General features: G+C 35.5%; 2 protein-coding genes across 3 annotated transcripts in view; one reads left to right on the top strand and one right to left on the bottom strand.

Annotated features, from left to right (window-relative positions):
- CERKL (ceramide kinase like) overlaps nt 1-9,658 on the top strand; it is a 106,736-nt gene extending 97,078 nt beyond the window's left edge. Inside the window, exons 11-13 of the mRNA XM_032479872.1 lie at nt 1,258-1,354; nt 8,390-8,568; nt 9,404-9,658. Of these exons, the coding sequence (XP_032335763.1) occupies nt 1,258-1,354; nt 8,390-8,568; nt 9,404-9,485 (358 nt within the window). The 3' untranslated portion in view covers nt 9,486-9,658. The remainder of the gene's footprint in view (nt 1-1,257; nt 1,355-8,389; nt 8,569-9,403) is intronic.
- Nucleotides 9,659-10,824: 1,166 nt separating this feature from the next.
- Nucleotides 10,825-13,317, bottom strand: part of ITGA4 (integrin subunit alpha 4) — a 113,309-nt gene continuing 110,816 nt past the window's right edge. For both annotated transcript variants that reach the window (XM_006183035.3, XM_032479862.1), the window contains one exon: nt 10,825-13,292. In XM_006183035.3, coding sequence (XP_006183097.1) covers nt 13,197-13,292 — 96 coding nt within the window. In that variant the 3' untranslated portion in view covers nt 10,825-13,196. The remainder of the gene's footprint in view (nt 13,293-13,317) is intronic.

Here is a 13,317-nt window from a genome sequence, read left to right as displayed (position 1 = left end):
GTGCACAGGAGTTTCAACTTTCTGCTTCATTTATTTTTTCATGATAAAGTATAATTTACTTCAGAATACCTCAGTGCAAGTTGCTGATAGGAGCTAATATGTTTATATTCTAATTTTTCTAAAATTAAATGCATTAATATGTGTAAAATATTTATAACAGTGCCAGTACGTAGGGTGTGTTTCAACTACTAAAAAGTATTGAAAAGTGGACATATGAAAATGCTTTTCATTACAAGTGAAAATTAAATAATTTTTTAAAAAATGAAGGACACACAACACACTAATGTTTTGATACTGTTTATTTCCAGTCAGGAAGAGGTGGCATAATGGGTAAAAGGACCACTGGACCTGGGATTCAGAGCTCTGGATCAGGGTCTGATCATTTTTTTCTCTGAACAAATCACTTCAACTCGGGGGCTGCTTTCCTTCTACAGACATTGAGTGAATGACTGGATAGTCTCCAAGGTCCCTTACAGCTCGAACCTGAGCTTCCCTAAGATTTAAAGAGCTCTTTTGTATGTCATTGTTGTTATTCTTGGAATAACTACCTTTGCACTGAAATTGAGCCTAGAAGTCATTTGCACATATTTCTGCAAACTGCCTTCTAAAGCTCGATGCATCTGTGAGTGGCTTTTTGGCACTAAATCACACCTCCAAATTTACAGTCTCTTACATTGAACCAAACAGGCAAGATTAAAATGTTCAGCCATTTAACTGGACATGTGTGGGAGCATTCCCTCCAGTTCATCCATCCGAGGACCACTTTGATTTGTCTGTTTTCCTGTGTCACTTAGCCCTGCCCATAAATAAATATGTAAATCATGCTTTAGATTTTAAAAAGTGTTGTTGAACTAGTTGTTATGCCATTTGTATTTATTACCTATTTTACAATATGTCTTAAAAAACATACATGATTTCCCATTTAGAATCCCTAAGCAAATACAGTGGGTTTCAAATTATGTCTTGATATGTGAATAGGATGCCTGATGATTCATTTTTTAAAAAGCCCTTGATGCCAGGGCTTGCTGAAAAGGAAGTCAATTGTTTAATAAAATGAATTCAAAAGGCTGTGCCATTTAAAAAAAATAACACAGCAAGATAGGATTTAAGAATTTTAGGTAAATTTAATGTGGTGATGATTTTATCTAACTTGCCTAAAACTTCTAGTAAACATTGTTTGTTAGAAAGAATAAGAGTAATTTCTGATGCAATCTCTTAATAAACTTCTTCATATCAAATGCAAATATTTACTTTCAGATTAAACAATGGAAGTATGGCTCTTATAATTGCCCGGAACACTTCTCGACCAGAATTTATAAAACACTTGAAAAGATACGCAAATGTCAAAAATCAGGTAGAGTAAATCATTTGTGTTACTTATGTGCAAATCTATTAGTCATGGGGAGAGAGATGCTCCCTGAGTTGACACAAGTCCTGCCTCAGAAGAAAGCTTTATTCTCTTCTGAATCTTTTAATTTTTTTTCCAATTTGTGTTTTCTTCAACTTTTGAACAATATCCACAACAAGTATTAATGTAGACTGGCCTTTTTTGAATTGTGGGTTGGTGGTAACATACATTTTGTATATGTGTTTGCACAAAGGGAAAATAGAAAACATAGGGTTATATTGAAATATGAAGGGAATTAAGGATAAAATTATGTATTTGGTTCTATTCAGAAAAAAGATGAATAAAATCTGAAATTTTTAGCCTCCTTGATTTTATGGCAACAGATTCTCTAAAGTTATGACCTTTGGATTTCCCTTTCATTTGAGATCTGTTTACTTACATTGATGGAAACAGCTTTGCTGATGATATATATTTTAAAATATACCACTTTTGTATAAACATCATTTATTTTATTCTAAACTAGAATTGTGGTGTTTGTGGAGATAGAGAAAATTGTATTTCCACTTAAGGGATTTGTTTTAAAGAGAAGCTATAGCCTTTATAAGCCATATGCTTTCAGCAGATATTTTGACCCAGTTATTAGGAAACTGATCCAGAAATATGTGACTTTCTGAAATTATATGAGTCTTGAAGTATGTAGTATGCTTGAAAAACCTTATCATCTCACACCTTCTGAAAGATATAAAATTGTGCCTGGATGTAGTTGGGAGAGAAGGGATGGGAGGAGGAGTGTAAATCCAGCCAGTGACCAGCAGCTGAGTCTTGCTTACACAGGGAGCCATTGCAAGGCTTCCATTTTGGCTTTTTTTTTTTTTTTTTTTTTAATCAGTTTATACTTTCTAAGGCAGTCCTCCTGCAGTGCCAGTTCTCTTCTGCCTACAACAGGATTTCATCAGTGTCTACTGAGCAACCAACTGAATGAAATGTTTAGGAAATTATATCATAAAAATGAGATCTAGTCCTATTTTCCTGAAATTTAAATCTCTAAGGAGACAAAGAGAAAAGTAAATATAATGTAGGTTGTGAGCCTAAGTAGTAACTTAATGTATGTGTATCTGGAGAAATACAGTGATTTATTGATTTTTTTAACTGAAGTATAGAGTTGAGTTACAATGTTAGGTTAATTTCTGGTGTACAGCATAGTGATTCAGTTTTGCATATGTGTTCATATATGCATACACACATTTTTTCACATATTCTTTTCCATTATAGGCCATTACAAGGTATTGACTATAGTTCCCTGTGCTATACAGTAGGACCTTGTTGTTTATTTTATATATAGTAGTTAGTATCTGCAAATCTCGAACTCCCAATTTATCCCTCCTCACCCCCTTCTCTCCCTGGTAACCATAAGTTTGTACTCTGTGTCTGTGAGTCTGTCTGTTTTGTAAATAAGTTCATTTGTTTCCCTTTTTTTAAGATTCCACATATAAATGATACCATATGACATTCTTCTTTCTCTTTCTGGCTCACTTCACTTCAGATGATGATCTCAAGGTCCATCCATGTTACTGCAATGGCATTATTTCATTCTTTTTTTATGGCTGAGTAATATTCTAGAGTGTGTGTATAAAAAACAACTTCTTTATCCAGTCATCTGTCAATGGACATTTAGGTTGTTTCCATGTCTTGGCTATTGTAAATAGTGCTGGTATGAACATTGGGGTACATACATGTGTCTTTTCCAATTAGAGTTTGGTCTGGATATATGCCCAGGAGTGGGATTGCTGGCTCATAAGGTAAATCTATTTCAGTTTTTTAAAGGAATCTCCATACTGTTTTCCATAATGGCTGCACCAAACTACATTCCCACCAATACTGTAGGAGGGTTCCCTTTTCTCCACACCTTCTCCAGCATTTATCATTTGTGGGTGTTTTAATGATGCCCATTCTGACTGGTGTGAGGTGATATTTCATTGTAGTTTTGTTTTGCATTTCCCTGATAATTAGCAATATTGAGCATTTTTTCATGTGCCTATTGGCCATTTATGTGTCTTCACTGAAGAAGTGTTTGTTTAGGTCTTCTGCCCATTTTTGGATTGGGTTGTTTGTTTTTTTGTTATTGACTTGTATGAGCTGTTTGTATGTTCTGAATATTAAACCCTTGTCAGTCGCATCATTTGCAAATATTTTCTCTCATTCTGTAGGTTGTCTTTCCATTTATTTATGGTTTCCTTTGGTGTGCAAATGCTTATAAGTTTAATTAGGTCCCATTTATTTATTTTTGCTTTTATTTCTGTTGCCTCAGTAGACTGCCCTAGGAGAATGTTGATACAATTTATGTCAGAGAATATTTTGCCTGTGTTCTTTTCCAGGAGGTTTGTAGTGTCTTGTCTTTAAGCCATTTTGAGTTTATTTTTTTATGATATGAGGGAGTGTTCTAATTTCATTGACTTAAACATGGCTGTCCAGCTTTCCCAAGACCACTTGTTGAAGAGACTGTCTTTTCTCCATTGTATATTCTTATCTCCTTTGTTGAAGATTAATTTACTGTAAGTGTGTAGGTTTATTTCTGGGCTCTCGATTCTGTTCCATGGATCCATATGTCTGTTTTTGTGCCAATACCATGTGGTTTTGATTACTGTAGCTTGGTAGTATTGTCTGAAGTCTGGGAGGGTTATTCCTCTAGCTTATTCTTTTTCTTCAGTATTGCTTTGGCAATTCTGGCTCTTTTGTGATTCCATATAAATTTTAGGATTACTTGTTCTAATTCTGTGAAAAATGTTCTGGGTAATTTGATAGGGATTGTGTTAAATCTGTAGATTGCTTTGGGTAGTATGGCCATTTTAACAATATTAATTCTTCCATCCAAGAGCATGGGATATCTTTCTATTTCTTTAGTGATTTATTGATTTTTTTAAAAGAATATATGCTTTTTCAGATGTTGATAATTTTGTTTGCAACTTTATTATTTTTCTTAATCCAAAAGCAATACATGTTTATTGTTTATTTCTAAGTCAGAAAATAGAAACAAAATAATGTAAAAAGCACTCAAAATTCTATACTCCAAGAGATAATGAGTGTCATTACCTTGGTATAAATGTTTCCCAATCTTTTTCAATTAAATAAATATGAGAACTTAAGGGAGTAAGAACCTTAAGCAACTTACCCTGAGAAGCTGTATATTTATTTTAGGGAGGAACCAGTTGCACAGATTACTTACAGAAGTACTCTTTTGGAATTGCCTAAGTGGCAAATGTCTTAGGTAATTTTTTTAGACATTCTTTTTTCAATATGAAAGTAGCTATCTTCTGATTTAAAAAGTAACAGATGCTTACAATGAAAATAAAGACAAAGACATAGTAGTGCACATAATTCTTTATCTATAGGAAAATAACTTTTTTCAAAAGGAGACCATGTTACGCATGATATAACATTCTTATTTACTCAACCAGTCATACCTTTTGATACAAAAACTATTGCCTCTGTGTGTTTGAGTGTATGTGTGTGTATGTGTAGGTCGTTAAACTTAACTGATTGACTTAGCTCTTTCCAAAAATTAAAATCCATGCTATTGCTCTATAATTTTTTTGCAAAGAAATTCTAAAATGTTTTCCATAATGGTATATATTAATAATAACTGGATTTTGGGGAGAGGGTATAGCTTAGTGGTAGAGCGTGTACTTAGCATGCATGAGGTCCTGGGGTCAATCCCCAGTACCTCCATTAAAATAAATAAACAAAGCTAATTACCTCCCCCCTAAAAAACATAAAATAAAAACAAAACAAAAAAATTAAAAAAAAGAATAATTGGATTGATTCTCAAGGTGACTGCTTTCAAGCAATGTTAATTTGATACATTTGTTTAAAAATTATAGACATACACATATACATATACATGTAGTCTCTCCTTCATGGTGACATTTTTCAAAAATGTAAATTGATATAAATGATACAATACTATAAAGACGGGATAAATGTAAGATCATATAATCTAGTGTCTATTAGTAGCAGTTCTGGTATCCAGGAAGGGAAATGCAACACTTCAACCTAAGGAGAGCAACAACCTAGGTCTCTGAACCATCTTTACCAGGCTGAACTGAATTGAATGTTCATGTATGTTAACAAACGTAGAACATCTTAAAAACCATCATTTGTAGGTGACTCATCTTGCCTTCCCCATCTCTGCAAAACATATAGAAGGTTAAAATTATTCTTCAAGTCCTTTCAACTCCATCCTGCAGCAGGCTTTTGTTTTCTGTTTATACATTTCTACGTTCACTTTGACCGTCATTTTTGGTAGGGAGTTTAAAACCCTGAAGTGTTCTTGCTTCCCAGAGATTTGTTTGCAGTCTTCTTGTCTTCTCATGATACCTTTTTGTGGGTGATTTCATTGCCTCCCACTGCTTGAAGTACTATCTGAACTTTGCACACTACCAGGGGTTCTGCATTCTCGTCTGATCTGCGGGACTGCTGTGCCTTCCTGTGTGCTGAGAAGGTTAAACTCACAGGCATCTTGAGTCCAGCATGTCCGTTGTTTCCCTGACTGCCTTTCCCCCTGATGGTGCTCCTTCCGTATCTCTCCACACTGGGCAGTGGCACTGCTCTCCACCCATCCTGGAGTTACTCAGGGTCCCTCTCACTCCCTCATTCTTCACAACCAGTCCAGCAGTTAATTCAACCTTAATCCTTTCTTGCTTACAACAGCCTCCTTTTGGTCCTGCTGTTCTCTGATCTTGTTTTCCACATTTCCTTCTAGAGGGGTTTTTCTGAAACACATATCTGCCATAACAAATATCACAGACTGGATGGCTTAAGCAGCAGAAATTTATTTTCTCACAGTTCTGACGGCCAGAAATCTGAGACAGTGTCGGTAGTTTTGGTTTCTCCTAAGGCCTCTCCGCCTTATGGCTATGTCCTCACTTGGTCTTTTCTCTGTCCATGAACGTCCCTGGGGTCTCTCTGTGTCCCAGTCTCCTCTTATGAGGACAGCAGTCATACTGGATTGGGCCCACGCTAAAAACCTCATTTAACTTATTCTTCTAAAGACCTTATCTCCAAATACAGTTACATTCTGAGGTACGGGGGTTAGGACTTCAACATATAAACTGGGGAGGGAGGACACAGTTCAGCCCATAATACCATATATTGTCTGTTTTTTAAAATCATGTATAGGCATTTATATATTCTGCAAAGCAAATGCCAGAATACCAGTCCTGCCATCAATACCACCCTATGTTGAATGTTCTATAGTTTCTTGATCATGTCTCTGTACTCTTGGTTTCCTCTCTCCAGAGCTTCCTCCCTTCTCCTCCTAATTCTTCTGTGTCCTTTAAGACTCAGCTCAAGGGGGCAGTTCACCCAGCATCCTGAGCCTGTTGGCCTTTTCTCATTTCTCTCATTTAACTCTGCACTTACACCACCATGGTCCTTACCTCTATCCCAGTTTTAACTGTTTACTGCTCTTCCTCGTGCCTCAAACACACCCTCACATGTGATACCAAGCTCTTGGCTTCCCTGAAGTCCCATCTCACAATGTCTGTGGCTTCATAGGAATATATTTGCATAGATGGATGGATGGAGCTACATTTTGTGAAGTGTGCACGTGAAAACTGGTGAGGTAAGACAGTAGATTTCCTGGGGAAGGCCATCACTCCCTGACATTCCTTGACTTCAGGTGCATCACTCTAGTCTCTGATGCTGCCATTACAAGACGTTCTCCCCGAGTGTCTGTCTTCCCGTAGCATTCTTCTCCCTTCCAAGGACACCAGTCCTGGTGGATTATAGCCCACCCTAATGATCTCATCTTCACTTGATTATATCTGCAAAGGCCCTGTTTCCAAATAAGGTGACATTCACATGCACTAAGAGTAAGGACTTCTAGAAATCTTTATGGGGGTCACAATTTAACCCATAATAGCCAATGATCATTGATTCATTTAAAATAGATTATTTTTACAATGAATGATGATGTAAAAATTTTTTATAAGTGCACAGTGTGACGGGCGGCCCCAAAGCCTCACACCTGAGATGGGACGTCTAATGCAGCAACTGTTATGCAGCTTTAGAGAGAGCTTTGCTGCTTCCACAGAGAGTTGCTTGGAGCCTCGCAACTCGGTATTTCATTCAGAACCGCTTATACGATGGCGTAACTCAGTATAATCCTCCATGTGCCCCGGTGCATTATAAATGGTAAAATCTGCTGGACCTTGGTTTCTATGTAAAATAAGGGGATTGGGGGAAATACTAGTTTTCTGTCAACTGTCAAGTAAAATTCTGCACTTCATTGAGGTTTATATGTGAAAGAAGGGGAAAAGCATGTAGATAACACATTTGGAATAAACCTCGTGACATTTATCTGAAAACTGAAATAGATGAGTGTTTGTGAACTTCTACTAACAAGTTATTTGACTGCCTTTTCTTAATCATTTCAGGGAACATGTATTTTTTCACTATAGTTTCTCCTTAGGCAAATAAGAAACACTGAAGAGGACTTGGCACCATTTTAGAGTGGTCAGTAAACAAATCCAGTTATCTTGTAACTTGTTCACCTTCCAAGTGAGGACGAGGCAGGCCAAGCACCTGTAAAAACCACATTGGATGGACTTTCTCTTTTCACCTTTATAAGTTTAGTTCTTTCTAATTAAATTCCAAACATGACTCTTACTCCAGAGTTTGCTTTACATCAGCTTAACTGGTTGACAGTAATAAAGTCAGTGGACTATATAAATGTTCTATATCAACAGACCAGTATTAAAGATTTTAGTCTTTAATTGGAAATGATTGTATGCAATCTCATAGAAATACACTATTTGCCATAAAACAAGTTTGCCAGCTGCTAGATCTAAATGAGCTGGGAAAGCTTCAGAAAATGGGCTCCTTCTTCCAAAGAAACTGGAACTAATTAGAGTTCCAAAGCTTAACAAACGTCAGCATGCATGTTGAGATTTACTTGCAAGAGAGAACACAGTGAACTTTCTTAGTTTGCACTGCAGTTAGGGATAAAGCAAATACCAGGATTATTTGCATTTATTTTTTTAGTTCAATTTTCCATTTGTTGAGACTTACACTGTTGAAGAAGTAAAAGTTTACCCCAAGAGTAATAGCAGTCGGCACAATCCAGAGGAAGAGGACGGACCACGTGGACGTGCCTCAGGAAACAGTTTTCCTTGGAATATAGATGGTGACTTAATGGAAGTTGCATCAGAGGTCCATGTTAGGTAAGTCTTAATTATTTCACCACCTTATATGCCTATCAGTAAACACAAAACTAAGAATATAATGGAAGCCACCTTGTAAATTTATCAGGCAGGGAGTTGGCTAATTTTTTAAAATTTGTAATTCAGGGAAGCATAAAAAGACACATGTACAATTTTAGTGAAGTATAACTTTGTATTTATTCACCCACTGTTACACAGAACCAAAGCATTTTCTTTGGATGTGACTCTCTGCATTGGCGTTGTGACTTACTTTTTCATAAACGATGCAGATAATGTATGTCTACAGTTTCCATTTTGAAATTTAAAACTGGATTAAAATCTTAAACCCTCTGAAGCTGTCTGCATAGCAGATGGTTACAATTTAATCCCCCTGTCTTTTAAATTTTCCTTTTAACCCTAGCAAATATTATAACACTTTGTGTTCAGCAGGTTGCTTTTATCAAGACTTTCCAAAGCATTCAACTTACTTCACATAAGAATAATTTTACATATTTATTAACAAGAGCAACTGGTAATAAACAGGCTTGGGAACAAGCAAGCTCATTGTTGGTTAAGCATTAGGACTCAGTGGGTAGAGGCAGAGTGTAGGGGGCTCTCTGGGTAGCCCACTAGATGTGAGCTTTCTACAGGCACAAATGACAGGACTTTACAGTAATTACTGCTGCTGATTTAGCAGACCTCACACTTTTCTAGATGGCGGCCCTGCCATGAATATATGTTTGTTGGCTATTATTAGATTTGCATTTGGTATTGTGCACCACACTTGATAGGTGTATGTGTGAAAAAAAATATAGGTTGATGAAATAATCATGCATATTATTTATATTCTTTATAGAGTACACCCAAGACTTATCAATCTTTATGGAGGAAGCATGGAAGAGATGAATGATTCCAAAGTAACATGTAATTGTTTATAAAGGTAATGTGCAAACTAGAATTTTAATATGAAGGGATAGTCATGTTTAAACATTTATGTATATATATTTGTATTGAAGTATAGTCAAGTTTACAACGTTGTGTCAAATTCCAGTGTAGAGCACAATTTTTCAGTTATACATGAACATACATATATTCCTTGTCACATTTTTTTTCACTGTGAGCTACCACAAGATCTTGTATATATTTCCCTGTGCTATGCAGTATAATCTTGTTTATCTATTCTACATTTTGAAATCCCAGTCTGTCCCTTCCTACCCCCAACCCCTTGGCAACCACAAGTTTGTATTCTATGTCTATGAGTCTGTTTCTGTTTTGTTTTGTCTTTTTTTTAAAGATTCTGCATATGAGCGATCTCATATGGTATTTTTCTTTTCTCTTTCTGGCTTACTTCACTTAGAATGACATTATCCAGGAAAATCCTTGTTGCTGCAAATGGCGTTATGTTGTCAGTTTTTATGGCTGAATAGTATTCCATTGTATAAATATACCCGTTCTTCTTTATCCAGTCACCTGTTGATGGACATTTAGGCTGTTTCCATGTCTTGCCTATTGTAAATAGTGCTGCTATGAACATTGGGGTGCAGGTGTCTTTCTGAAGTAGGGTTCCTTCTGGATATATGCCCAGGAGTGGGATTCCTGGGTCATATGGTAAGTCTATTCCTAGTCTTTTGAGGAATCTCCATGCTGTTTTCCACAGTGGCTGCACCAAACTGCATTCCCAGTAGCAGTGTAAGAGGGTTCCCTTTTCTCCAGTATTTGTCATTTGTGGACTTCTGAATGATGGCCATTCTGGCTGGTGTGAGGTGATACATCATCGTAGTTTTGACTTGCATTTTTCTGATAATTAGTGATGTTGAGCATTTCTTCATGTGCCTAAGTCATATGAGCTGCTTATATATTCTGGAGATCAGGCCTTTGTAAGTTTCATTAGGTCCCATTTGTTTGTTCTTGCTTTTATTTCTATTGCTTGGGTAGACAGCTTCTTTATCCAGTCAGTCATCTGTTGATGGACATTTAGGTTGTTTCCATGTCTTGGCTATTGTAAATAGTGCTGCTATGAACATTGGGGTGTAGGTGTCATTTTGAATTAAGGTTTCCTCTGGATATATGCCCAGGAGTGGGATTGCTGGATCATACGGTAAGTCTATTTTTACTCTTTTGAAGAATCTCCATACTAAACATATTTTAATAAGATAATTTTTCCTATTTTTAAAAGAAATTAAAATTGTTTCCTATTTTTAAAAGAAATTAAAATTGCTATTTTTGATGTTACTTAAAAATTAGCTTCTATGGCTTTTAAGAAAACAAGACATGAAATATACAAAAAAGAATTTTATTCTGGTTTTTGGAAGGTATTACTGGAATGGAAAGTAAATTTTAAGTATATTAATTCCAAAGTGAAATAATTTGGGTTGTTTTTCTGAATTTGAGTCCAATAATTCTGTGTTACATTTCCTGTAGCCTGCTGTACAGCCCAGAGTTCACATAAGAATGTCCTGGATTTCCTGATGAGGTGCCTAATCATGTGAGACTAAATTTCACAATGACACAGCTAAGAAATGACATAACCAGAAATAGAGAGTACTATTTTTTCAAAATCTATTAATTAGACTACTTGCCATAAACAAAAGAAAAAAGGTAGATTATTTTTAAGTTATTGGTACCAGTTGTGTGAATAGTCTGTGGATGTTGAAAACAGGGTTTTGAAATTCATAATACACATAAACTATGCAAAACATCTGACTGGTTAGAACCCGGCCCAATAGGGAGCTGTGTTCCTCTTGGTTCTAGAGGTCATGTCATCTGACCATTATAAAACACTGTTTTCAGTGGACTCAGTACCACCTGAAATACTGTCATTTCTCATAGGAAAGAAGCAAATTTAAATATCCTCGGGGATCATCTTGAAAGCAATTCTAAATTTCGATTTGATTTTCCACCAATGATCCCCGACATTTTCTTGAAAGAACTACTTGTTTTTCATAACAAAAAAAAGCATCCCTTAAATTGCAATTAATTTCTCTTGGTAGACACCTAGTTCAGGAGGTTTGCTGCTCAAACGTCTTCACAAGTTTCTGTGCATTTCTCTAGCCACCAGTTTGTGACTAGACAACTTAGCGGGATTAGGTGGTCTGGGGAAGACAGCTGTTGGCAGAGAACTCGTCTAACAAAATAAAATCCTTGACCACAGTAGTAAAGACTGCGCTCTAAGTTACCTATTTAATCACTTCCTATAACAGGTTTTGAAAATTTGACCACAACCATCTTCCAAAGACAAACAGGGACAAAACAGATGAAATTATATCCTGCAGTTATCAGCATTTAGTTCATATGTATGAATAAATATTACAAAAATGACTATTTGCAAATGAAAAGACATTTAACGACAAATTATTTTACATCCAGAAAGAAACAGCTACATCATAAAAAAAAATCTAAGATCAACAAAAAACTTAAATGTTTCACTTATCACTAAAACATGGAAATTCTGTCACATTTATCAGATACCAGATAAATCTGTATTTTCCAATTTAAATTTGTGAATTTTGCTTCTATTGCCATACAGAAGAGAATGCTCTTATAAACCTAGTAAAAAGATGTATCACACATTTGAGAAGAAAAGGGTTACACCCTGATAAGAATTTGTACATTTGCTTAATTTGACAGTATTTTAAACAGGATCTAATTTGTATGACATATTGGCCCTTCAATATCATCTTTGCAGAGCTTTGATTTTTAAACATCATTAGTGAGGTACAGTTTTCATATTTTACATATATCAGTGTATTTATATTTCAGATAGTGCAACATTTAAGCTGTTTTAGAATATAAATTTGACTAAAGATGGGTTTTTAAAGTTTAATCCTTGGTACCCTTCCCCTGATAATACAGAAGGACTAGTGGATTTATACCTATATAAACATATATTCTTTTAAAAATTTATGTATATATTTACAGAAAGAAAAAAAGCCATAGCTGTATAAACAATAATTATCCAGACATCACCCCATTAAGCTCAAACCAGTGTATAAGTTCAGTCTGAAGACTGCCCATAATGTTCATAAACAGCTGGATAAATATGGTTGTTGAGCAAAGCCCACAGGAAATTACAAATCAATGTCTGTAAGGCTAAACTCTGCTTTAAAATGATAACAGTCCTCTTCTATTCATCAGAAACTTTGGGAACAGTTCTTTGAAAAATTCTGCTAAATATTTCTAGAGACCCTAATCCAACAAGTCTCAAAAATGTATTACAAATGAAGCATTACCTATTCAGCGGAATTTACTTTAGCAAAGCAACAAGCATATATATATATGGTAAATGACACCTATTTCAAGATTTCTCCAGTGGAGTCGTTTACTTCCTCAACATGATTTTAATGCAGGTCCACTTTCATTTCAGGATCTCTTCAAGGGATTACTTATCTTTAATAAACTGTATGTGTTAGTGTCTTTCCATTTAAGAGCTGAACGATTAGATGTATTAAAATCTTACCTTTGCAGTTATTTTCTCTCCAAGAATAATTGCTTGGTTTTCCATTTGCATTTAGACATAATATGTCACAAGGTCATGAGTAAAAAATGTATGTAGAAGTCTGAGCAAAATTCATGGTTTCTTGTAAACAATGTCTACTAATTTCTTTACTCTAACCTGAGGCTTATTAATTCTCTCAGTTTGAAAGACGTCTTCAGTCATCTTTATCATTTTTACTGTTAATGTAACTCCAACTGTCTCTTCTGTTTTCTTGTAGGATGGATTTGTACTGTCTTTTAAAGAAGCCAGCCTGAAAATAGCATTGCATAGTCACT

This window comes from Camelus ferus, chromosome 5, assembly GCF_009834535.1.
Source record: "Camelus ferus isolate YT-003-E chromosome 5, BCGSAC_Cfer_1.0, whole genome shotgun sequence".
Classification (NCBI taxonomy): Eukaryota; Metazoa; Chordata; class Mammalia; order Artiodactyla; family Camelidae; genus Camelus; species Camelus ferus.
The sequence above is the reverse complement of the archived record's forward strand: the minus strand, read 5'-3'. Positions and strand labels throughout refer to the sequence as shown.